At 43.5% G+C, this 27,639-nt stretch overlaps 1 protein-coding gene across 6 annotated transcripts in view; it reads right to left on the bottom strand.

Moving 5' to 3' along the window:
* The window catches only part of CAMKK1 (calcium/calmodulin dependent protein kinase kinase 1), a 350,786-nt gene that overhangs the window by 182,255 nt on the left and 140,892 nt on the right, over positions 1-27,639 (bottom strand). For all 6 annotated transcript variants that reach the window (XR_011026205.1, XM_068268513.1, XM_068268512.1 and 3 more), the window contains 2 exons: positions 20,969-21,016; positions 17,434-17,487 (listed from right to left, as the gene is read on the bottom strand). Coding sequence is in view for 5 of the 6 variants with exons in the window: in XM_068268513.1 (XP_068124614.1) it covers positions 17,434-17,487; positions 20,969-21,016 (102 nt within the window). In the remaining variant the exon portion in view is untranslated. The remainder of the gene's footprint in view (positions 1-17,433; positions 17,488-20,968; positions 21,017-27,639) is intronic.

The following is a 27,639-nucleotide window of genomic DNA, read 5'->3' as shown; positions in this document are numbered from 1 at the left end:
AGTAGCTGCAGTTCCTTCTTGAAGGCAACCCGAGGTGAGATGGAGGCTGCCATACATATTTCCTTTTACATACTACCAGTTGCCTGGCAGTCCCCCTGATCCTGTGTCTCTAATACTATTAGCCATAGACCCTGAACAAGCATATGCTAATCAGGTACTCCGACTCCACTGACTCAGGTTTTACTGGATTAGCCATATGCTTGGTTCTAGGGTTTGACTCAGACCCTACTTATGCCAGAAGACCAACAGGGCTGCCAGGCAACTGGCAATGTTAAGAAGGAAATACATATGGCAGCCTCCATATCTCTCTCACCTTGGGTTCCCTTTAAAACAAAAACCTGGATTCCTTCAATTGGCCCATTTTCAAGCTGCATAAGTTTGCAAAAAAAAACATTTCCTTAATTCTGTATCAACTCACTGGATTCATTGCCTATCCCCAATTCAAATAAACTGCAATAAACTACAGACTTTATTCAATAAGTGAAAAAAAGAGTTACGGTAAACCTTTCTGGAAAGCAAAGGCAAGTACCCCTTTTCACAGTAGGCGCATATGCAAAGTTTATTTGGTATGAATTAACGGCTCACATAATGCTCGTGGCAGTTCATACAATTCGGAATGCTCTGTTAAATTCTGATAAGTGAAAACCAGGTTTAGAAAAAATTTTTTAACTCCAGGGTCGTGTTTAGTGGCTCTTTATAAAGTCTATAAACAGCAAAATATATATTGGCATCATTTTCTTCTAGACTTTAGAACAAAAGTAAATGGTCTCATTCTTCTTGTGTTAGAACATTCAATTTTGTATGTACTGAAAGCAGCATTATTGTGGCACTGACAGCAAGGAGATAGGAAGGGACAGCCATAATTCAAACTCAGGAGCTTCTAAACTGCTCAATTTTTTCTACAAACTAAACTAGGATAAGAAGTTCTATTCTATCCATTAAACTCTAATCTAAACAGAGAAAATACAGCTACAACTACAGCCTAAACTTGTTGAATTGATAGAGGGGAAATGCGATGAAAGTAGAGATCAGTTGACTGAATTCATGCGACCTCGATTACAACCTGTATGCAAACTAAAGGTGGACCACTAATGATACAATTTGCCGAATGATCGTTTACAAACGATTCTTCGTATGAATGATCGGAAATGAACGTTTGGGACCACTAATGGACAAAAATCTCCCAACCAATCTGATCAGATTACCGAAATCAATCCAATTTTCAGATCGATTTCTTTAATCTGATTAGATTGGTTAGGAGATTTTTTTTGTCCATTAGTGGTCCCAAACGATCATTTCCGATCATTCAAAGAATCATTCGTAAACGATCATTTAGCACATTGTATCGTTAGTGGCCACCTTAAAATTGGACCAATTAAATGCAATTTCTGCAGATTCTGATTAGTTCAATTTCAATCTGCATATAAATTTACAACTTAATTTGCACAAACTCTAGCTGCAACCTCTTAGGCCTTGTTCACATTATAAGCGTTTTTGTAAAATTTTAAGCAGGGCAGATTTTCAAAATCGCCCTGAAAGCGCTTGTGCAATGATTCTCTATGAGAGAGTTCATATCAGAGCGGTTTGTTTGCGTTCCGCTTTGAAAAGCGGTGCTTGGGCCATTTTTGAGGTGATTTGCCTCAATAGAAGGTATAGGAAAAACGCAAAACGCTCACAAAATCGCTTTCGCAAGCGATTGGGTTAGCCTTTTTTTTCATAAGAATACACTATTTATTTTTTAAAGATTTTCTTCCAGATCAAAAGAAGGAAGCGTTCTGCAAAAGCGCTTAGAAAAACACCCACAAAAACAAGCGAGCAGGCAGAAAGAAACAAACAAACTTCAATTATTTCACGTTAGCAATTGAAAACATTGCAAAAAGAAAGAGACTTTCTTGAGCTTCATGTTTCTCTGTAAAAATCAGTCAATGTAACCTGGATAAGAGTCCAAATTAATCCAGCATTATAAAATGTATAGCCAGAGGAGAAGAGGACTTGCACAATTTTTGCAAAGTATTTATGTGTAATTTAGTATGGCTCCCTTTATGTTTGCATGAGAGGAAATAAAGCTAGGCGAAGGTGGAAGAAATGGGAAAATAAAAGGAAAAAAATAAAGAGTTGGGTTTACTTAGCCCAGATACATTGCTCCAATCATTAACCCCCTGGGAACTGCATACAGTAACATATAAGCCTTTATTGTGTCACACAGCATAGATTTAACTACACCAGATTCCGTACACCCAACACGATCCCACCTAATGACAGCTGAGTTCTGTGCTGAGCCAATCATAGTGATCACAAAATATAATGTAAAATAAAGTCTCTGATCCATAAGGGGTCAGTGCACTGTAGTCCTGAAAGGGTTAAACATACAGCAGTTACGGAGTACCCAGTAAGCTTATGGTAGACCAAAACCACTAGCATTTTGTAAGGGGCTAAGACGACCAAAAAAGCCATTGCACTAAGAAAAGCTAGGCTAGATTTAAATTTGCTTATAAAATAACATACAAAAAGCATTTGCAATCATTCAGCTTTAAGTTAGCAAAAACATCTTCAATGATAATTCAATGATACATCCCTACTATATATGTAAATCATTACTTTATGTCTCTAAAAGTCAGACACACACCCAAAACCACTCGAGTGCCAGTGTGCTCATAGTATAAATAGGCTATAAGCCCAAGTCTTACCTCGCAGAGCCATAATCATCCATGCCTTACACTGGTGAGGACCAACCAGACCAAAACAGCTGTAATCATGTTAGATTAGTATAGTGCTACAATTGACAGACTATATACACACCCTTACTTCAGTGGTTCTGGCTTTTAAAGGACAACTGAAGTGAGAAGAATATGGAGGCTGCCATATTTATTTCCTTTTAAACAATACCAGTTGCCTGACAGCCCTGACGTTCTCTTTGGCTGCAGTAGTGTTTGAATCAGACCAGAAACAAGCATGCAGATAATCTGTTCAGATCTGACAATAATGTCAGAAACACCTGATCTGCATGCTTGCTCTAGGTCTATGGCTAAAAGTATTAGAGGCAGTGGATCAGCAGGGTGGCCAGGCAACAGGTATAGCTTGAAAATAAATAAATATGGCTTCCCTTCTTGCTTCAGTTGTCATTTAAGGACATGAAGGAGTGAATAATTGTAATTACCATTTGTTTTAAGAGGCAAATTTATATTAAACAAAGTAGGATATAGCAATCAGCAGTAAACAGTGGTGAAAACAGTAGTAACTTTTCTGTAGAAAACAGTAGTGACTTTGCTGTAGACAACAGCATGTGCTACGTCTGTACTATTATTACAGTATGCTATTCCAATTGATCAAACTAGCCTTGATAAAATAATAGAAAGGTTTAAGGTTCTACCAAATGTGCTTTTACAAGAGCAAACTTCAATCTCCATCTTCTTTTAACAATGGAATAACCACAAAATGAAACTGATTAAATTATGCTGAGCTGAATAATGGTGTAGCACTTCTTTTGTTCAATGCACTCTGCATCTATTGCAGTTCTCATCTCCTGTCCGCAAATAGAGAGACAGGAATGTGGGGCACTGAATAGGACATATAATATGCAGGGCTGTAAAGTATTATTCAAAATGACGTATTTATACTGTTTATGGACTGTGGACTTAAATGTGTTTTCTATCAATTTTCACTTCTGCTTGTTATTCGAGAGAAAAGTAATGCATGGAAAGAAGTTTATTTTGAGACCCTGCAGCAGCTAACACTCAAAACTCAGGTGGATTACTCACAAAAGGGTTGATTCACAAAGCTTACTTATTATTTTTTTTTACCTTAACTGTAGGGTGAGTTAATGCAGGAGTTAAACAAATATAGAGAGATAATTCATGAAATAAACAGATAAGGAGAGATAAACCATGAGTTAAGTCAGTTAAGGATAGATAAATCATGAGTTAAAGCGGTATCGTCACCATAACAATCAAATTTCAACAGCAACTGGTCTGAGTGTATTAACCCTCCTGGCGGTTTGGCAAAATCCGCCAGGGGGCAGCAAATACGTTTTTTTTTTATTTTATTTTTTTCATGTAGCGAGACGAGGTCTCGCTACATGATAGCCGCTGCTCAGTGGCATCCCCCCAGCCCCTCCGATCGCCGCCGGCAATCGGAGATCAGGAGATCCCGTTCAGAGAACGGGATCTCCTGGAGGGCTTCCCCCGTCGCCATGGCGGGGCGGGATGACGTCACCGACGTCGTGACGTCAAAGGGGACTCCGATCCACCCCACGGCGCTGCCTGGCACTGATTGGCCAGGCAGCGCACGGGGTCCGGGGGGGGGGCGGCTGCGGCGATGCGTATAGCGGCGGATCGGCGGGTAGCGGCGGCGATCGGGCACTGCACGCAGCTAGCAAAGTGCTAGCTGCGTGCAGCAAAAAAAAATTATGCAAATCGGCTCAGCGGGGCCTGAGCGGTGCCTCCCGGCGGCATAGCCCGTGCTCAGCACAGGCTTACCGCCAGGGAGGTTAAGTGATAAAGATGCTAATCCTGTATTCAAAACTTGCAAAACTTTTTCTGCTGTTATGGTTTGGAGTTATCACATACTTTAGGAGCACTGGCCCTTTAATAGCCATTCAGTTGCATGCTGGGGTTCTTTTTATCTATGATATATTCCTCCTCTTCCCTTTATTTCCCTGCCTAGCTGCTTATCCGAAACACCCTCTGATCACTTGTGTTTACAAGCAAGGCTGAGGTGACTCAGTAAATAAAAAAAAGACAGTGCAGTTGTTAATATACACCTCAGTGGGAGTGTCTGAAGACTCTGGGAGGAGGGCAGCTGATGAATACACAATGAGCAAGAGAAGGGAGGGGGGAAACAAGAGTCAGGGAGGATATGATGTCAGCATTAGCTTGGAAAGGTGGCCACTGCCTAGAATAGGATTTTCTGCTTTTCCTTTATAAAATTCACAGGAATCATTACGTGGATAGCACAATACATCTGTTATGTAAGTAGAAGTACCGTAGTATTTATCTACTTATATATATGTGTTATTTATTTCTAGGTTAGCATGGGTGTCGCTTGTTCTTTAAAGTAAACCTGAGACCGGGGTATTTAAAAAAAAATATATATATGTACATACCTGGTGCTTCCTCCAGCCCCCTCCAGGCTGATCGCTCCAAACGCCATCCTACTCCGCCTGGATCATCCACAATTCCAGTGTAGGGCATTCGACTGGCCCCCGTCGACTGGCTACAACTGGAGGACTCTCTGGGGTGAACTGCAGATGATCCAGGTGGCAGAGAAGGATGGCGAGGGAGAAATCAGCCTGGAGGGGACTGGAGGAAGTCCCAGGTATTTAGAAGTCTTTTTTTCCGTCTCAGGTACACTTTAAGTCATTTGATGAAGATAGATTGTGAGTTTATCAGTAAGGCGAGCTAATCCAACAGAAAAGATTTGTGAATCAGCCCCATTGTGGCTTTGATGTTACAGAAAAAACATTTTGTCTATAACAAAGCTTTTGGAACAATCAGGTTGAAGTAAGTCTGCCATTAGGAAGATGTACGAGGGTCATCCAGAATGCAACAGCTGTTTTCATTGAATCAATTTATTATATTTTAGACATATTGGCCCTTATTAATTTCACCTATTCTTTTAAGTTTTCTCCTAGAAGATAATATTTCATCTTCTATCCCAGTGTTTCTCAACATTTTCTTGGTATGTACCCCTTTTAAAACCATGTACTCACCAAGTACCCCCTAGCATAGTAAACATTATCACAAGTACCCCTTGACAAATATATATTTAATCGTTGTACATTATAATTAGTTCTAAACTGTAGAGTTGGGCCGAACCTCCGATTTTAGGTTCGCGAACCTGGTTCGCGAACTTCCGCGGAAGGTTCGGTTCGCGTTAAAGTTCGCGAACCGCAATAGACTTCAATGGGGATGCGAACTTTGAAAAAAAAAAATAATTATGCTGGCCACAAAAGTGATGGAAAAGATGTTTCAAGGGGTCTAACACCTGGAGGGGGGCATGGCGGAGTGGGATACATGCCAAAAGTCCCCAGGAAGAATCTGGATTTGACGCAAAGCAGCGTTTTAAGGGCAGAAATCACATTGAATGCTAAATGACAGGCCTAAAGTGCTTTAAAACATCTTGCATGTGTATACATCAATCAGGTAGTGTAATTAAGGTACTGCTTCACACTGACACACCAAACTCACCGTGTAACGCACCGCAAACAGCTGTTTGTGCAGTGACGGCCGTGCTGGACTGCTGCGCACCATGGCGAGAGTGCAGGTTTTGGTGGCTTTACAGCCCATATGGTCGCCTGGCTAATGTAGCTGAATGACAGAACAGTGACTGTCCAGCTGATCAAATTTGGTCTGACCACAATGAGGCAATGACCTTATTATCGTGGGTGTGCCCCCCGAGACACTCATCTAGGCGCCGGTCATTGCTTCATTGTGATACGCAAGCCCCTTCACCACGGCAAGGTAATGATCACGAAGGGGAATGGGCGCATGTACATGCCTTTTCTTTTGTTGTTGCAGCTGCCCGCAGTGCAGCCAGAAAAATGAGGCAGTCATGTACACGCACCAGAAAAATTATTACAGCGGCCGCTGCTAGCAGCGGCCTAAAAAATTCAGCAATCCGCCTGGAGTCCCGGACCCTGTTGGTGGTGGCGGAGAAGGTAGTCAAGCGGCCTGCAGGCAGACATGCTGTGTGGAGGGACTGGGAGTGACTTAGTCTTCTTGGGGCAGGCCAGGCAGCCAGTCACACGGCGTGCAGGCAGAGATGCTGTGTGTGCGGGGACTGACTTAGTCTTGGGGCGGGCAGCAGCCCTCCGGGATCCATGCCTCATTCATTTTGATAAAGGTGAGGTACTTAACACTTTTGTGACTTAGGCGACTTCTCTTCTCTGTGACAATGCCTCCAGCTGCGCTGAAGGTCCTTTCTGACAGGACGCTTGCGGCAGGGCAGGAGAGAAGTTGGATGGCAAATTGGGACAGCTCTGGCCACAGGTCAAGCCTGCGCACCCAGTAGTTCAAGGGTTCCTCATCGCTGTTCACAGCAGTGTCTACATCCACACTTAAGGCCAGGTAGTCGGCTACCTGCCGTTCCAGGCGTTGGTGGAGGGTGGATCCGGAAGGGCTACGGCGAGGCGTTGGACTAAAGAACGTCCGCATGTCCGACATCACCATGAGATCGCTGAAACGTCCTGTCTTTGACTGCGTGGACACGGGAGGAGGATTAGTGGCAGTGGTACCTTGCTGGCGTTGTGCCGTCACATCACCCTTAAAGGCATTGTAAAGCATAGTTGACAGCTGGTTCTGCATGTGCTGCATCCTTTCCACCTTCCGGTGAGTTGGTAACAGGTCCGCCACTTTGTGCCTGTACCGAGGGTCTAGTAGTGTGGCCACCCAGTACAGGTCATTCCCCTTGAGGTTTTTTATACGGGGGTCCCTCAACAGGCAGGACAGCATATACAGGTATACAGTGGCGGGTTCACTAAACAGAACAGGTATACAGTGGCGGGTTCACAGAACAGGTATGCAGTGGCAGGTTCACTGAACACAACAGGTATGCAGTGGCGGGTTCACTGAACAGGTATACAGTGGCGGGTCCACTGAACAGAACAGGTATGCAGTGGCGGGTTCACTAAACAGAACAGGTATACAGTGGCGGGTTCACTAAACAGAACAGGTATACAGTGGCGGGTTCACAGAACAGGTATGCAGTGGCAGGTTCACTGAACACAACAGGTATGCAGTGGCGGGTTCACTGAACAGGTATACAGTGGCGGGTCCACTGAACAGAACAGGTATGCAGTGGCGGGTCCACTGAACAGAACAGGTATGCAGTGGCGGGTTCACTAAACAGAACAGGTATACAGTGGCGGGTTCACTAAACAGAACAGGTATACAGTGGCGGGTTCACTAAACAGAACAGGTATACAGTGGCGGGTTCACAGAACAGGTATGCAGTGGCAGGTTCACTGAACACAACAGGTATGCAGTGGCGGGTTCACTGAACAGGTATACAGTGGCGGGTCCACTGAACAGAACAGGTATGCAGTGGCGGGTTCACTGAACAGGTATACAGTGGCGGGTCCACTGAACAGAACAGGTATGCAGTGGCGGGTTCACTGAACAGGTATGCAGTGGTGGGTTCACAGAACAGGTATGCAGTGGTGGGTTCACAGCACAGGTATGCAGTGGTGGGTTCAATGAACAGGTATACAGTGGCGGGTCCACTGAACAGAACAGGTATGCAGTGGCAGGTTCACTGAACAGGTATGCAGTGGTGGGTTCACAGCACAGGTATGCAGTGGTGGGTTCACAGAACAGGTATGCAGTGGTGGGTTCACAGCACAGGTATGCAGTGGTGGGTTCAATGAACAGGTATACAGTGGCGGGTCCACTGAACAGAACAGGTATGCAGTGGCAGGTTCACTGAACAGGTATGCAGTGGCGGGTTCACAGCACAGGTATGCAGTGGCGGGTTCACAGCACAGGTATGCAGTGGTGGGTTCAATAAACAGGTATACAGTGGCGGGTCCACTGAACAGAACAGGTATGCAGTGGCAGGTTCACTGAACAGGTATGCAGTGGTGGGTTCACAGCACAGGTATGCAGTGGTGGGTTCACAGAACAGGTATGCAGTGGTGGGTTCACAGCACAGGTATGCAGTGGTGGGTTCAATGAACAGGTATACAGTGGCGGGTCCACTGAACAGAACAGGTATGCAGTGGCAGGTTCACTGAACAGGTATGCAGTGGTGGGTTCACAGCACAGGTATGCAGTGGTGGGTTCACTGAACAGGTATGCAGTGGTGGGTTCACAGCACAGGTATGCAGTGGTGGGTTCACAGCACAGGTATGCAGTGGTGGGTTCACAGCACAGGTATGCAGTGGTGGGTTCACAGCACAGGTATGCAGTGGTGGGTTCACAGCACAGGTATGCAGTGGTGGGTTCACAGAACAGGTATGCAGCCAGACAGGAACAAGTTAAGCCTAACTAATCTTCCCCTATGAGAGACAGTCTGCAGCAGCTCGCCCTACTCTCACTAACGCAGGCAGCACACGAGTGACCGTAATGGCCGCCGCTGCCTGCCTTATATAAGGGGGGGTGGGGCTCCAGGGGCTAGTGTAGCCTAATTGGCTACACTGGGCCTGCTGACTGTGATGTAGAGGGTCAAAGTTGACCCTCCATGTGCATTATGGGGCGAACCGAACTTCCGCAAAGGTTCGCCTGCGGGACGCGAACGCGAACCACTGAAGTTCGCATGGAACCGTTCGCAGGCGAACCGTTCGGCCCAACTCTACTAAACTGTTTCCAAGCATTTCCTATTGCTTTTAATTAGCTAAAACACTAATTTGGTGTGGTTTAAATAAGATTTATCATTTTCTAAAACTCTAAATTTGTTATTCTTGGTTAAGTATATAAAGCCAGAGTACCCTCTGAAACCATCAGAAGTACCCCCTGGGGTACGCGTACCACACGTTGAGAACCTAGGTTCTATCCTACCCAATAAAAGCCCTGTGATCTGCGTCCATAGGCTGTGTCCATGTAAGGCACCAAGTGTGCAGCCACGCCCAATGCCACGTGCTCGGACTGATGTGGGAACACACACATGTGCGCAGGCAGTCATGAGAGCATGGGACACCATTGCGCATGCGCACTCGGGTTGCGGGTACTTGTGCACCACTGTTCAGCGTTTGTTATCTAACATGCTGAAATGACTAGTTTCCAATCATTTTTCACTATTCTGCATTTGAAAAAGTGCTAAATGGTCAGTGAAAAGGTACTATCAAAATTATTCAGAGTATTGTCTTGCTTGCTGGTGGCTTAACCACTTGAGGACCCACCCTTTACCCCCCCCCTTAAGGACCAGCGCTGGTTTGATTGATCTGTGCTGGGTGGGCTCTGCAGCCCCCAGCACAGATCAGGGTGCAGGCAGGGAGATCAGATTGCCCCCCTTTTTTCCCCCCTATGGGGATGATGTGCTGGGGGGGTCTGATCTCTCCTGCCTGCTGTGGGTGGCGGGGGCACCTCAAAGCCCCCCTCCGTGGCGAAATTCCCCCCTCCCTCTCCTACCTGCTGCCTCCCCTGGAGATCCGGGCTGCACAGGATGCTATCCGTCCTGTGCAGCCAGTGACAGGACGTCCCCTGTCACATGGCGGCGATCCCCGGCCGCTGATTGGCCGGGGATCGCCGATCTGCCTTACGGCGCTGCTGCGCAGCAGCGCCGTACAAATGTAAACAAAGCGGATTATTTCCGCTTGTGTTTACATCTAGCCTGCGAGCCGCCATCGGCGGCCCGCAGGCTATTCACGGAGCCCCCCGCCGTGATTTGACAGGAAGCAGCCGCTCGTACGAGCGGCTGCTTCCTGATTAATTAGGCTGCAGCTGGCGACGCAGTACTGCGTCGCTGGTCCTGCAGCTGCCACTTTGCCGACGCACGTTATGAGTGTGCGGTCGGCAAGTGGTTAAAAGGCATTTTATTGATAAGGTGTGAAAATACTACCTAAGACAAAACTCAGGCGAAATAAGTAATTGCATATGGGCCACTGTATCTTCTGGTTATTTCTCCACACAATCACTTATTTTATTTAAACATTTATATCTTTTTACAGGAGAGTCGCCTCTACCTACGTAGTAGAGTGGACCCATCGGGCTCGGCTATTTCCACCTGAGCCCAATCGGAAAGCCGCTACTGCATCTGTGCTGGACACAGTAGGTAAATATTTACCTCCCCGGTGTTTGGGGCCTTCCAGCGCTTGATCGCCGGGACAAAGGTGAACAAAGGAAGCCTCATTAGGATTCAGAGGCTTCTCCATCCCGGGGTAAGCATACCCTGGCGGATCTTCCTGATTTTCTTTGAAATTACACATAAAGAATACCTTGCCTTGCAGATCAAATAAATGACTGTTACTTTCTGGGTGACCCGCATATTATCAGTCAACTGCAGGAAGCAGAAAATGCCATATTTCCAACTTATGTCCAACTCAATATTGTCAAAATCTTTCCTCTTAAAACTGTCTTTACAGGTTCAATACTGATTCAAATCAGGGACAAACAATATACACTAGCTTACACTGCTTGGATATATTAACAATGTTTCTTTGTAGTGCACGATCCCAGGTTTCAATCTCAAGCAGAACACCATATGCTTAGAAGTTTCATGTTCTGCCAGCATTTGTACAGATTTCCTCCAGCAATTCCAGTTTCTTCCTACAGACCAATACATACCGTAATAGAAAGTTTACTGGCTTGCCCAGAAAATTGGTTCTAGACTATGGATTGGATTAAATTGTGGGCACTTCTGATGAACATTTAGTGACTTGACTGTTCGGTGTAGCTCTGTGAGCACTGCAGAAAGTGTAAGCACTATAAATGCATAGTAATAATGATTGATTGCTGGGACTAGAAATGGATGCTCCCATAGCCTGCCTAATGGCCCACACTCACGGGCTACAATTGTCGCCGCAACCACATGGCGCTTGCATGTTGCAGCGACAGTTCGCCCGTGAGTATGGCGCGCGCGCCCCGAAACGTAGCTTATCGCTGCTGTCGCCGGGCGATTGGCGCGGTCAATCGACTAGCGACAGTTGCCGCCGCAACTTCGCCACAACTGTTGCTAGTCCGCGTGTGTATGCGGACTAGCGACAGCAACCTGCACACAGCACACAGAGCTTCTGGCGGGGGGAGGAACCTCGGCGGCGACAGCTTCCTCCGCATCGCTAATCCCTCTGCTGTTGTGAGGATGCAGAGGGACTTGGCGACGAGCTGTCGCCGAGCTGTCGCGCACATGCTCCTGTGTGCTAGCGACAGCTACAAATGGCTCGATTAGTGGGCCAGTCCTACATAAAAAGCATAAGGTTGCATCCATGCTATTTTACTGAGATTGCCTATTTGTTTTCATGTGGGTTTTTCTGTGACAAATTCTCAGCAGCAATACAATTTATAATGTAAAAATAAAGTGTGGAGTGTGGAAAAAAAGCAGCAAATTTAATTTTTTTGCAAAGAACACGACTTGCATGGGCTGTGGGATGCAATGGCCCTTATGCAATTTACTTTTTCTACTGGGTTTTCTCCTATGAGACATTTTCATCTTCTATTTAAAATAATTTTTCATAATTTTGCAAATTAAAAAGGACCACAGAGTTGTTGAAAAAAAAGACTATCAAGATTACATTGAACATTTTCTTGCTTGCTGGTGGTTTTAAAGGCATTTTATTGACAAGTTTGAAAATATTACCTAGGAGAATACTGAGGAGAAAAGGTTAATTGCATATGGGCCTAAACATTGAAAAACATGCATAGTGCGAATGGGGCCTAATGCTACAAAAAGGCATTACATGACAAAATTGGAAGTATGTTTCCTCAAAAGCACTATTTTTGTCACAAAAACTGATACTATAAATGTGCACTTGTTTCTAATGGACGCTCTAGTTTACAGAAAACCCAACACTATTTTAGAATAAAACTTATAGGCCCTTATTAAATTCACTTTCTTTCCTAGGTTTTCTCTTAGGTGATATTCCATCCCTTATCAAAAAAGGCCTTTTAAGCCACCTGAAAGTAAGAAAATACTTTTTCACCTGCTTGTTGGTACCTTTTCATTGGCAGAGTGTTGAAAATGTATTTTAAACAGAAGGTGAAAAATGATCTTAGGCTAAAACTGAGTAAAAGATTCATGATCACCCAGGAGATTGGCATCAAAGGATCCCTGAAGTTGAAATCACCACTGAGAGAGCTTTTCCAATACTGCTGGCTGACACGCATCCTGCTCAACCAACTAGCTGTGCAACTGATGAATCCCATAGTAATGAGTGGTCAAATGATTAACAGAATATTTGGCCTATATGAGCCAAAGCCAATTCTGGGTATAACACCCGTTTGTACTTGGCGAAATAAATGATTCTGAGAACCACCAGAAAGTGGGAAGCGTAATCATCTTTCCACCGTCTCTGTCCAGTTCTCTGCCTGTTACAACAATAAATGTGGATAACACCCCTATAACTTCAGTTACCAAAGCACAGTGCTTAGGGGCAACATTTGATTCTTCTCTCATTTATTCCTCACATTCACTCCCTAACCAGCACCTGTCATCTTCAACTCAAAAACATATCCCGCATCTGACCTTTTCTCATTCAGGACACTAGTAAAATGCTCTTATTATATTTCGCTTAGACTATTGTAATATATTGCTTGGTGGACTACCAACGAACCGACTGGCACCCCTCCAATTTGTACTGAGCTCGGCTGCTCATCTCATTCATCTCACTTCTCGTTCTTACTCTGTGGTTCCTCTCTGTCAAGCTCTTCATTGGCTGCCAATTACTGAGAGGATCCATTTTAAACTCTTAACCCTAACTTACAAAGCTCTCCACAATCTCTCTCCCCTGTACATCTCCTCACTAGTTTCCAGATACCAACCCAACCGTAATCTCAGATCTGCACAGGAGCTTCTTTTGTCCTCCTCTAGAATTACCTCCTCGCATTCACATATGCAAGACTTCTCACATGCCTCGCCCTCATCTGGAATGTCCTTCCACAGCACATCCGTCACTCCCCAACCTTAGAATCTCTAAAAACACTCCCTCAATACTCACTTTTTCCGACAAGCATATGCTCTAACTTAGGCCATTCCCCTTCAACCTCAAGTTTTACTCCTTACTAGATAACCTAAACAGGCACTGTGCCTATATGTATACCGCATTCCTACCCACCTCCTGTTTCCCCCCAGTCCTTCACAGTGTAAGGGCAGGCTCCGCAAGGGCAGGGTTCTCTCACCCTTTTGTGTCTTGGTTTTTGTTCTCATTTCATAGCTTGCACTGATATACAGTTTATTCATCATGTTACATCTGTAACATTAGTTCTGTATTTTTTTTACCAGTGTCCATATTTGATGTAGATTATTAACTGTCACATTATGTACCCCTTGTTTGTTTTCCTACTTTGTACAGCGCCACAGAATATGTTGGAGCTTTATAAATCAATAATAAACCTGAAAGCACTATGATGGCATGCTCATGTGTGAAAGACTGAGGGCCCATTTACACTTGCTGATCGCAAAATGCTAGCGCTTTTGCTAGCGTTTTGCTATGGCGATTTTGCGCGATTAACGCGAAAAAATTGCCACACTTGCCGATTGTAGCGCTTCTATAGCACTGAAACACGATCGCCGGGAAATCGCCTGAAAATGGTCCAGGCTACGCGTTTGCGTTCAAAGTTTTTGAGCGATTTGCAGCAATTAGCGCAAATCGCCCAAGTAAGAACAGGCCCATAGGGTTTCATTACACTAGCGCTTTTAAAAAGCGCTAGCGTTTTGACGAAATCGCGGCAAACCGCTCAAGTGTGAATTGGCCCTAAGACACTGAAACCTTTACTTCACAAATCTTGCAGCAGTCTCCAGGTTAGGAACTACAGAATAATCTTGTTAGAGTAAACCCTGATCTAGTAAAACTTCAGGTATAAACAACGAAATGTCCAGGTCGCGACCATGCACTATTATAACTATATGGGAGTAATGTATTAAAACAATAAACTATTTAATAAACGTTCAAACTCTAATGCGATCAGAGAAACCAATATTCACTTTTAGTTAATTAATAAGCTTTTTTCAGAGTTGGCAGCTTAAGGCAAAATCCTGTGGTACATTTTTGGCAGCTTTCCTTCTCGTTGTGCACGGTTCTCTGCATTGTACCATAAAGGGGAAACACAAATTCAGATAGACCTCTTTAGTCAGCATGACAGGCAAAAACAGGACAACATCTTGTGCATTCTCCAGCTCAGTCTGCACAGTGATTTGATCTGTTCACATGATTTAAAGGTAAAAACATGATGATCTGACAGATCGATTGTTCATGATCATTTCAGCCATCAAGGTGAAGCTTGCACAGGCATCCCATGTCTTCTTTTAGAGTATAAGAAAACAGCTGCAGAAGCCTTTCTCTGCAGGTAAAATTCTAAGGCCAATTTTATTACTAACAGTTTAAAAAAATTGCCTAAAAAAACCCTCTGTACCACAAGAGATGTTAATGTGTTCAGAAATGCAAAGTCACTTGAAGCGATATGTGGAATGCTGGGAATTGTACTGATGGTGTCACAACTCCTCTATTGCTCAGAAAAATGGAACCTCCTTTACCCTTTATACTTGAGCATAAACCAAATTTTTTTGGGTGCTAAATTTTCCCGTAAATCTCAGTTTATACTCAGGTAAGGAAGGAGGAGCGCAGAAGTGGGTCCAACTCAGGCCCGGATTTACCTCACAGGAGCCTATAGGGCACAGATGTCCTGGCGCTTTAGACTTCACGCTCCATGAACCTACAGATCCTCACCAAACTGCACCACAAGTGTGCTGGCTGGCCCAGCTGTCACTTCTCCATTACTTCCCTTGCCTGTCATAGGTAGCTACAGGTGCCCCTTAGTAATAGGTAGCCAGCAGTACCCTCAATATTAGGTAGCTGCAGGTGCTCACAAGTATTAGGTAGCTAGAGGAACCTCAGTATTAAGTAGCTAGAGGTGCCCCTGCCTGGAGGGAGATCTAGTCGGTGGAATGCAGAGAGCTGGGTGTGTAACCTCTAATTTACACTCATCAGGACTCTGCATAGGGAAGGAGGGAGGGAGGCGCTCGAGGCGGGGAGTGGGCCGCCTTTCAATCATCAGGCGCCTGTAGGCACGTGCCTACAGTGCCTTATGGTAAATCCGGCCCTGGTCCAACTTCTTTCCTCCCTCCCTCATACAGCTGTACCTGGCGTTTAGTGGTCCCCTCCTTTCCCCCATAAAGCGTTACCTAGTGGTCTAGTGGCCCCACCCTCCCTTCCGTCATCACCTAATAGCTGAGTGCCTCCAAAACTATTGTGACCAGCAATCTACAACATAGGCAGCAACGAAAACGGCAAATCCTGTCAAAAAGGCGCACACATTCGGAATATATCCCACAAGAGCTTGTTGGATATGTTATCGTGGGCGCACTCCTCTTCTTGCACAAGCACATGCGTTCTGCGTCTGTGCAAGTATGGCCGTGCCTGCACAGTAAGCTGAAACCACTTGTCCGCAAACTCGAACTTCTGAAACCGCCCAAGAAGCAGCAGTGGTCTGGAGGAAGATGGGGAAGCCTCAAGGTTCACTTTAAACAAGTTGAACAAGCACCATGCATCTTCCAAAGACTTCTATTTGTGTGCAAACAAAGCCTGGGGCACATGTTACATGCTCCTCGACCAAAGAGACTTGTTGAGGCCATCATGTGTATGTAAGCACCTTATCACTCTGATGCGTCAACAAGACATACGGACTGCTGAACCACTTTGTCTGAGCGCCAGCAGAGTCTTTTGTTCTCCCTCCTTACCCCTTACCCCTCTGTCTCTGTCACTCTGTTGCGCTCTGCGTGTCACCTCCCTCTAACCCCCTTCATAGCAACAGAATGTGTTCACTAGCCTGGAGGCCAGCGACACGTTTATACAGCATTAGGCCCTCAAACTGTCCTCCACAGGGATCGGGATGCATACTAATGTGTATGCATGCACCATAAGTTGCAAATCTTTATAGGCCTTACTGGGAATACCTTCATATATACTCTACAGCAAGGGTGCCCACACTTTTTCGGCTTGTGAGCAACTTTAACAATTAGCAAGTCAAAATGATCTACCCATGTACAATTTTAGGAGCACAATTGTATATACAGAATGGAAAATATAGTGCGGTCGGGATCTACTATGAAGTCCTTGTGCGCTACAGGTAGATTGCAATCTACCTAATGGATACCACTGCTCTAAAGGACATATTTAAATACTACATTGATTGCAATAGACAAGTTAAGACAATGCAAGGCAAATAAACCTTTGCATATTTTTATACGACGTGAGACAAAAGAAATCACAAATCTACTTTTAAGACTCTATGCTCTACTGTGCTGCGTAATCACGCCTTTTGAATGCGGTTTTGTTCTGTGCCGTTATTGTTCACTATTGTTATTTGCGTAGGTAGGTTAATGTTATAGCCCAGAGCAAGGGGATAAATAAAAGCCGCATTCTAATAAAAGAGAGAGGAACTCTAGGAATGAGGTCTTGGTATTAATCTTAAAGGAGATCTGAATCCTCTGTGTTGCTGCTGTTCTTTTTGGCATCTTGTGTGTCTAGAAACTGTTACCGTACAAAAGGAGATTTTTCTCTTTCTAAGACAGATTTGCAACATATCCGGTGGTCTAAGACAAGTTCTATTTTAATACAGTGCTCTAGGGAGATTTGTAGATCAAGCTGCTCTGCTGTAGTAATTCTATCACCCTCTGCTCCTGTTTTACATTCTAGGCTGCATAGTAATCCTGATGCATGTCCCACAGATTGTGGGCATACACACTTCTGAATGTCTGCACTGCTTTAGCAAATTCAGGTTACAACACCTACAGGCCACCTTTAACCACATCCTTTATAATGCAGTCTATTAAAGAGGAGATATCACTTACATAATATTTATCGTCACTTTGATTGTAGGCAAGTTTAACAACGCCATAGGAGCCCTGTGGAAAAGTAAAACACATCAGTGTTACTACTGCACACGCCACATTACATATCATGGGGATACCAGATTGCTAGATAATTACACAAGACTTCAGTAGCATAACCTTCATTATGCCTTCCAAGGATTAATTCCGCTGCTAACACTGAATCAATCAATGTTCAATTTGTCAGTGCATAAGTGACCAAACGTCTAGGAATGTGGTGTCTACAGTGCACAAAAGTCGGCAAATGTCCTATAATACACATTTTTGACAGTACTGTAACAGCAGTATGTATTGACATTTTTACTTGCTTTAGAGTGAACATTAAAAAGGGATACTGTAGGGGGGGGGGGGGGGGGGGGGGGGTCGGGGGAAAATGAGCTGAACTTACGCAGGGCTTCTAATGGTCCCCCGCAGACATCCTGTGTTGGCGCAGCCACTCACCGATGCTCCGGCCCTGCCTCTGGTTCACTTCTGGAATTTCTGACTTTAAAGTCAGAAAACCACTGCGCCTGCACACCCGTGTCCTCGCTCCCGCTGATGTCACCAGGAGTGTACTGCGCAGACACAGACCATACTGGGCCTGCGCTGTGCGCTCTTGATGACATCAGCGGGATCGAGGACACGGCAACGCAGGCGCACTGGTTTTCAGACTTTAAAGTCTGAAATTCCAGAAGTGAACCGGAGGCGGGGCCGGAGCATTGGTGAGTGGCTGCGCCAACACAGGATGTCTGCGGGGGACCGTTAGAAGCCCCGGGTAAGTTCAATTCATTTTCCCCTGACCCCCCTACAGTATCCCTTTAAAGTAATACTTAGCCACACATGTAAAAAACAACATTCTATATTAAAAAGATTCCCTTGTGAAAATAAATAAATGAATAAAGCTATATCATATGCACACACTAAAGAAGCTGCCTAATCAAAAGTACACTCTACTTTAATAAACTGAACATAATGGTAAATAAAAAAAAATAAAATACTATTTAATACTTTATGTTGTGTGCCCCACACCTTAACGTGTCACAGAAGCGGAAAAAAAATATGATATACTGAATTGTATGTGTAGTACTGATAATTAATAGAACATTAGTAGCAAAGAAAATAGTCTCATATTTTTGTTTTCAGATATATAGTTTGTTTGTTTTTTTAAACATTGCATAATTCTGTCATATGTGCAATTACAAGCCACACTCTATTTTAAACTATAAAACAAGCAGAGTTTATGACCCTTTCAACTTCCCTGCAGTAAAACGCTTATCTAAATCTGTCCCTTAGGGCTGGTGCACACTTCAAGAGCTTTTTAAATGCTAGAGATTTTAAAAGCTCTTGCTAATGCAATGCTATGGGGGATTTTTACAAAATCACATTGCTCCAGTGAGAACACACACATAGGATAACATTAGCAAGAACTTTTAAAATTCCAAAGTGCTTAGAAAAACTCTAGTATTGTGCACCAGCCATCAATGTTTCTTTCATGTATAAGTGCTCCAGAAAACAGCACTGTAGATGACCCAAGTTGGGTCGGAGAGCTCAGAGAAGCTCTTTTGCATAGATAACAACTGAAGTTTCTTAACTCTTCCTGTACAGGAAACAATATGAGATTCATATCTGAGCTACTAATGTTCTATTTGTTAGCTGTACTACACATACAAATCATTATATTATACATTTATTTTTACTTCAGATTCGATTTAAACCTGGTAGCCAGAGAACCCCTACAAAATGGGTAGTCAGAAAGCCCTACCAAAATAGGTAGCCGGAGAGTTGCCCCAAAATAGGTAGCCAGACCCCCCCCCCCCCCCCCACCACCCCATATATAAATAGGTAGCCAGTAACACCCCCACCCCCATCCCAGTAAATTTAGTCAAAGAGTCCACCTGTAAAGGTAGCCAGAAAGCTCCCCAGTATAGGTAGCCGGAGAGAGTTTATTTACTTAAATGTACATCATACATATAGCTGGCATTATAAAAAATTATATATTCTTTCAAACCTTATCTGTGACTCAGCAGATCTGTGTAAAAATATTAACCTGCTCCCATTGCTTCAAGTCTCCTCTTCCTCCTGGCAGCCACTCCCTCTGGGCTGCATATCCGACTCCCAATGCATGTCATGTGATCAGGAGCCAGAGGGGGGTAGCACAGAGTAAGTGGCTGCCAGGAGGAACAGGAGACCTGATCCAATGGGAGCAGGTTTATATTTTTATACAGCTCTGATTACGCTGCACGGGGTAATGGAAGAGGAGCAGGCCACTATAACCCCCCGGCGTTGCAAGAGCAATTGTTACGGGCCTGGCTGGAAAAGTATTTACACTCTCGATAGTCAATAGAATCTTGATCATATCGGATTCAGAGATGTCTTGCACACGTTGAGGATGGTCAATGAGATGCAATGAGTTTCAGGATTATGCATATTTTAGTAGTAATTTACAGATCCTCGTGTCCTCCTACTGCAGCTAAAAATGGCCTGCTTATTCCCAGTCAGTCTGAAGTTCTCCCCCTCTGTAATAAGGGCATGCATGGAGGGGGGAATCTGGCTACCTATACTGACCCATCCTTGCAGTCAGTCTCTAGAAGGCTCCCTGCACACTGCAAATCCATTTTTGTGATTCCGATTTTCACTGAATGCAATCAACAGAAAAACTGAGGAAAAAACACAGCATGCAGTAAAGATAAAAAAAATCAGTATTGGATGTAAAAACCGATTAAAAATCGGAATTGCATGCAGTGTGCAGGGAGCCTAAGGGTGGTGTGGCTTCAGAAAGGATCAGACATTTGGCTATCACTAAAAAGGGAAATGAGGTTCTACAGCTGGTATTTTCCTTTTTCTTTTAAAGGACTCTGAAATAAGCCAACTGTCTGGATGAACACGGTCATAAAAAAAGGCTTACTTTTTGCAACATTCTTCTGGTATGTTTTGATGCTCTTCAGGAAGGTAAAATCTTAGGAATTATTGTTATATATTTATTTAAAGAAAATAGGGCCTGGTGCACTAACTTGCTGTAAAGTTGCTGTGTGCACAGCAACGTCACTGACATTTTGATCAGTGAATCATTGGAAGGCAAGCCCACACTTACCTTTCATTTAATCAGTTTTTCACTGTTCAAATTTTTGGCACCACCAGTTTTTGTTTTCACTGTTCTATGTGTACAATTTTACAACTGACAACCACCTAGCAGGTGTGCAAGGATTTAGTTGATCTAGTTGCACATGCTTAATATTTTTCTAAGTATTCAGATTATGATCTATCTGCTATATTTAATATGCATGTATGAAACATAATAAATAGAACACAAAGAAGATCCAGAAAGTAACATTAAAGATGTCAAATAACAAATGCTGCACAGAACTATATTACATATACCGGTAATTCAGTTTTAAACATGCAAGATAAGGACATCGTTTTATGGCATGCAAAAATGTAATTTCAATTCCCAGGCTGAACAATTTTTGGTAGATATTTCACAAACACTCAAACTAAATGTAATTCACTGAATACTCACTTTGCCAATTTCACTTTGTAGCTTGTACTGGTTAAGCTGCACACAATCCTAAAACAAAAAGAGAAAAAATAAAATCACAAATTAACATAAATACAAAAATGGTGCAGTCTAACAAAAATGGTACTAGCAAACAATTCGGTATTATTTAGCTAATAAATCCATTGTAGTTTTTGGCAGATGCTTTAATGATAAGCCACCAATGTATTTGGTTTATGAAGACTATCAAGTAAAAAACATTTCTTTGCTGCGCTAATTTCCAGACATTGACCTGAATATGCCAAAGTAAATGCAAGTGAATGTGGTGATGAAATACTCACCCAAAGCCCAATCTACACGATATGATTCTTTGTGCGATTCGATTACGATTCTATTTACGTTCTGATTAAAGGCGACATGTCCAATTGGGATTCGATTTGATTCAATTCGATTTGCCATTGTTTTGCAATGGCAAATCGAATTAAATCGAATACCAATTGGACATATAGTTACATAGTTATTTTGGTTGAAAAAAGACATACATCCATCGAGTTCAACCAGTATAAAGTACAACACCAGCCTGCTCCCTCACATATCCCTGTTGATCCAGAGGAAGGCGAAAAAACCCTTACAAGACATGGTCCAATTAGCCCCTAAAGGGAAAAATTCCTTCCCGACTCCAGATGGCAATCAGATAAAATCCCTGGATCAACATCATTAGGCATTACCTAGTAATTGTAGCCATGGATGTCTTTCAACGCAAGGAAAGCATCTAAGCCCCCTTTAAATGCAGGTATAGAGTTTGCCATAACGACTTCCTGTGGCAATGCATTCCACATCTTAATCACTCTTACTGTAAAGAACCCTTTCCTAAATAAATGGTTAAAACGTTTTTCCTCCATGCGCAGATCATGTCCTCTAGTCCTTTGAGAAGGCCTAGGGACAAAAAGCTCATCCGCCAAGCTATTATATTGCCCTCTGATGTCGGATTTAATCAGATCGTAAATAGAATCGTAATCGAATCGCACAAAGAATCGTATCGTGTAGATTGGACTCAACACATTCTTCTGCTAAATACCATTAAAGTGAACCCATTAAAGAACTAGTAATCTTGGAATTAAAAGCGCCTGCACCAGGCTAGAGTTAGCTAGTTCATCATTAGCCCTCCCATTTTTCATTGTTTGTTGTACAGGTGGCTTTATCTTTTGGACACCAGCACCATCCTGTCACAGAGCCAGAGCTGTGCAGTCTGCTCCAGTCCCAGCTCTCACAGACTATTGTTCAGGAGCTGATTATCAGTCAGTATAACAATTGTTGGCAGCTTTGAATGGACATCATCATGATGGACACTCAATTTTATTGCTTAAGACACATATGTGAAATATTTCCGAAAATAAAGTCTTCACTTATGGCATCTGTGAAAAAGTGAGTGATACAAGTCAGAGCTGTTAATAGACTGTATATTTCTTTTGAAAAAAAAAAGAGAAAACACTGGGTAATTACTCATCATGAAATACAAGCAACCTTGATTACTGTTTACTAATTCTCTAATGGGAATCTATGGATGTTTTATTGACAGCTGCAGTATCTACCAGATTTCCAGACATAGGAACAGGTTTTGTAATGATTCACAATACATTGTAAAGACAATGCAACATAACCCAATGCAATATAGCACAGCAAGGAAAGTGTGTAAAAGCAGCCTGCATACTTAACCACTTCACCACTGAGGGGTTTTACCCCCTGAGCATCAGAGCAATTTTCATCTTTCAGCGCTCCTTCCATTCATTCCCCTATAACTTGATCATTACTTATCGCAATGAAATGAACTATATCTTGTTTTTTCCGCCACCAATTAGGCTTTCTTTAGGTGGGACATTATGCCAAGAATTATTTTTTTCTAAATGTGTTTTAATGGGAAAATAGGAAAAATGTGGGGAAAAAAATAATTATTTTTCAGTTTTCGGCCATTATAGTTTTTAAATAATGCATGCTACTGTAATTAAAACCCATGAAATGTATTTGTCCTTTTGTCCCGGTTATAAAACCATTTAAATTTTGTCCCTATCACAATGTTTGGCACCAATATTTTATTTGAAAATAAAGGTGCATTTTTTTCATTTTTGCGTCCATCCCTAATTACAAGCCCATAGTTTATAAAGTAACAGTGTTATACCCTCTTGACATAAATATTTAAAAACTTCAGTCCCTAAGGTAACTATTTATGTATTTTTTTTAATTGTAAATTTAAATTTTTTTTTAATTACAAAAAAAAAAAAAATGGGGAGTGTGGGAGGTAATGAGTTAATTTTATGTGTAAAAGTCATTTATTTGTATGTGAAAAATGTGTAGGGTGTAGTTTACTATTTGGCCACAAGATGGCCACAGTAACGTTTTGTTTTAATGCGACCTCCAAGCTTCCTTCCGGAAGCTTGGAGGAAGTATAAGGAGGCTGGACACGTGAGTTTTTTTCTCACAATGATCGCGCTGCCCATAGAAGAGCAGCGGATCATTGCGGGGCTTAGATCAACGAACGGGAATGGATTTTCCCGTTCATTGATCTCTGGGCGAGCGGGCGGCGGCGTGTTTACTAGCGGCGGGCGGCGTGTTTACGAGCGGGAGCGCGGACAGCGTCGGGAACGCGGAAAGTACGTATTTCTCCGTCCCTGGTTGTTAAAGGATGGAAAAAGGGGCGGAGAAATACGTACGCGCGGGGGTAAAGTGGTTAAAGAGTAACTGTCAGGCTGCAGAAGCTAATTTAAACCTCTATTCTCCTGTGTTAAACAGTTTAGAAGGAAGCCATAAAGGCATTATTGAAGATAAAAATCTCTCTTACCTTTGATGTGTTCTTATCAGAAAAGCTGTTAGACCTAAGAGGACGCAAGCCGCATACTATACTGCAAAGCATTCTGGGGCCCTCCCCTCGGCTGCTAATGAGACGTTACAGCAGCTTGTAATCAGTCCAGCGCGTAGCACTGATAAATCTCCGGGCAGAGTACACTGCAGGAGTCAGCTATTGTTCCTAGCCACATGGCTCATTAATATTCACTGCACACTGTGTTATTCAGCACGAGCTTTTCTGTGATCAGGAAGCAGGCAGGACATGAGGACACATTTGACAGAAAAACATGGAACCTGCCATGAGCTGTCAGGAGCATCAATCTCTGCATATACTATATAAAAATTCTGTGAAGTACAAACGTGGACAGTGAAATGCATATGTAATGTAAGTACAGCCAACCTTTAGCTACTGATATATGTGTTTATTTTCTCTGAGACCTTATACCTAACAGCTCCTCTTTAATGAAAGTGTATTTTTGTGTTTTAAAGTGGCATAGGACTAAGGCTAGGTTCACAGTAGGTATTGCGTTCCCTGTAACAGTCGCATACAGTGAAGCATATAGTCAATGAAAAAGTATGCTTCATTATTGGGCTCTATTCACAAAACTTCTCATAAATGCCTTATTTATCACCTAAGTGATAAATATAACCTTTCAGCACATTTACAAGCAAAATAATCACTCAAAGTAAGTGGTTCGTTTCAATATTACTTTTCTTAACTTAATTATATTATATTTTTGCTCTTTTGGAGCTTACACATGTAACTAGAGATGGCTCGAACCTCCGATTTTAGGTTCCCAAACCTCAAACGCAAACTTCCGCAAAAGTTCGGGTTCGTGCTAACTTTGCGAACCGCAATAGACTTCAATGGGGAGGCGAACTTTGAAAATTACAAACATTTATGCTGGCCACAAAAGTGATGGAAAAGAGGTTTCAAGGGGTCTAACACCTGGAGTGGGGCATGGCGGAGTGGGATACATGCCAAAAGTCCTGGGGAAAAATCCGTATTTTACGCAAAGCCAGGTTTAAGGGCAGAAATCACATTTTATTGCTAAATTGGATGCCTAAAGTGCTTTAAACCATCTTGCATGTGTATACATCAATCAGGTAGTGTAATTAGTGTACTGCTTCACACTGACAGACCAAACTCACTGTGCAACGTACTGCAAACAGCTGTTTGTGCAGTGATGGCCGTGCTGGACTGGTGCGCACCGTGGCGAGATTGCTCTTCCTCAGTGATGTCAGGTAATATCTGACTGCCTTATCAACTTTCGATGGGTCTTTCTCTACCATTGTTAATGCTTACATCTATTTTTTTAAATTACGTTTTCTGCTGGCTGTTCAGTACCTTTAACGAGAATCTGTTATGGAGGGCAAGTCTGACATTCATTCATTCAACTGTGTGACTGATAAACTTTCCATACTACTTTCTAAGTACCATGGTGACCACGGGTAATGGCCGGGGAATCAGTGTTCGATTCCGGTCCGGAGTGGGAGCCTGAGAAAGGGCTGCCACCACACATCCATGGACGGACCCAATGTGCCGTATAAGTAATGTACCTGCCCTGACCGTGCTTTGCAGACCAGGCATCTGTGATCAGATGGACCCTTGACCCCAAAGCTGTGTGCCAGAGATGACACCACTTGCCTTTCAACATCATGGTACAGTTTGGGTATCGCCTTTTTAGAAAAATAATTGCGGCCTGGTATCTTCTACTACGGTGTCCCAATCGCCACAAATTTTCGGAAGGCCTCAGAGTCCACCAGCTGGTATGGTAACAGCTGGCGAGCCAACAGTTCTGCCAAGCCAGCTGTCAGACGCCGGGCAAGGGGGTGACTGGCAGACATTGGCTTCTTCCGCGCAAAGATTTCCTTAACAGAAACCTGGCTGCTGATGTGGGCAAAGGAGCAGGAACGGCTACCACCACACATCCAAGGAAGGCAGCAGGCACGGCACGCAAGTCCCGACTCAGGGAGGTAGTGACAAAAAATAACAATACAGGAGGACTCTTTCGAGGCCCTGCTGTATATGAGACAAATCAATCTGTTATGGGCAAGTCTGCCATCCATCTGCTATCCAAGTAAAAGGTGTGCACTGCCAGGTATAATACAATGTGCAGTCACAGATGCAGTGAAAGGTATGCACTGACTGTATAATAATACAATGTGCAGTCACACAGATGCAGTGAAAGGTATGCAGTGACTGGTATTACAATACAATGTGCAGCTGTCACGCAGGTGCAGTTAACAGGTATGCAGTGACTGGTATTACAAATGTGCAGCTGTCACACACACAGGTGCAGTGAACAGTTATGCAGTGACTGGTATATAACACTGAGTGCGGTCATGTAGGTGCATTGAACAGGTATGCAGTGACTGGTATCAATACAATGTGCAGCTGTCACATGCACAGGTACCGTGAACAGGTATACAGTGACTAGTATTACAAATGTGAAGCTGTCACACCACACAGGTACCGTAAACAAGTATGCAGTGACTGGTATATAATCGAACACTGTGTGCTGTCACGTAGGTGCACTGAATAGGTATGCAGTGACTGGTATCAATACAATGTGCAGCTGTCACACGCACAGGTACCGTGAACAGGTATGCAGTGACTGGTATATAATCGAACACTGTGTGCTGTCACGCCGGTGCACTGAACAGGTATGCAGTGACTGGTATCAATACAATGTGCAGCTGCCTGTCACACACACAGGTACGCTGAACAGGTATGCAAGTGACCGGTATTACAAATGTGCAGCTGTCACACACGTGCAGTGAAAAGGTAGGCACTGAATGTGCTGGGCCTGGCAGTAGCACCGTAGGAATTACCAAGGGCCAGCTGCAACTGACTGACAGGGCTGTATATGCAAGTGTCAGTGGGCCACACACACAAAAAAAACAAACACAGATCAGAAGAATAACATTAGCTCTCAAAAGAGCTGTTGTGGGGTGCTTTTTAGCAACAAGAATCAGCAAGGAGCAAGCTAACAAGACCCTAACTAAGCTTTCCCTGTGTCCACAACAGGTTCCTCTCCCTTCTCTAATTACTGCAGCCACACCGAGTGAGGGAAATGGCCGACGCAGCTGCCTTATATAAGGGGGGGGGGGGAGAGGCTCCAGGAGGGAGTGTAGCCCAATTGGCTGCCCCGGGTTTGGTGACTGTGATGTAGAGGGTTAAAGTTGAGCCTAATGATGTAGTATAGGGGGCAGGTCGAACTTGCATATAGTTCGCGGTTCACCGCGAACCCGAACCACCGATGTTCGCATGCAAACCGTTTGGGCCATCTCTACATGTAACATAGATAAGGTAAAAACAGAGGAAAACAGGTGAAAAAGCTTTGTGAATCATACCCATTGTCACTATAAGCGTGCTCATTTTGTGGTAGCACACTGCATGTAGTGCTTTGGGAGTATTGCTAGGTGCAGTACAAAGCTATGAAGCCATCCCTTGAGGGCCTTGTCTGGCTCACCAAGTTGTTTACAAATCTTTCTATGGTCTGCTATGAGCCATGTGAGAATTAAAATCTTTTGCCACCAGTCTACAGACAATTTTTAATCATTCAAGTCCAGCCCTGCTGAATCAAGTATGTTCTTCAATCCCTGACAACCGTAGTAAACTAGGCCCAATGAATTCAAGGAAAGTTATGCTAAAACTGTAATAGCCTCTTATAATAAGCTGATTCATTCTAAGTGGTTTCATCAGGCTTATCTATCTCCCATACGCCTGGCAAAAATGAGTACAGGTAGTCCCCGGTGAACAAATGCGATATTGACCTCAGTGTACAAAAACAAATGTAATTTTACTTTTACCAGTTAAAAGTCAAAGAAAAATGTTTTTTAGAGACTAC

Source organism: Hyperolius riggenbachi, chromosome 2 (genome assembly GCF_040937935.1).
Source record: "Hyperolius riggenbachi isolate aHypRig1 chromosome 2, aHypRig1.pri, whole genome shotgun sequence".
Taxonomy (NCBI): Eukaryota; Metazoa; Chordata; class Amphibia; order Anura; family Hyperoliidae; genus Hyperolius; species Hyperolius riggenbachi.
Note: the sequence above shows the minus strand (reverse complement) of the source record. Positions and strands in the feature narration are given on the sequence as shown.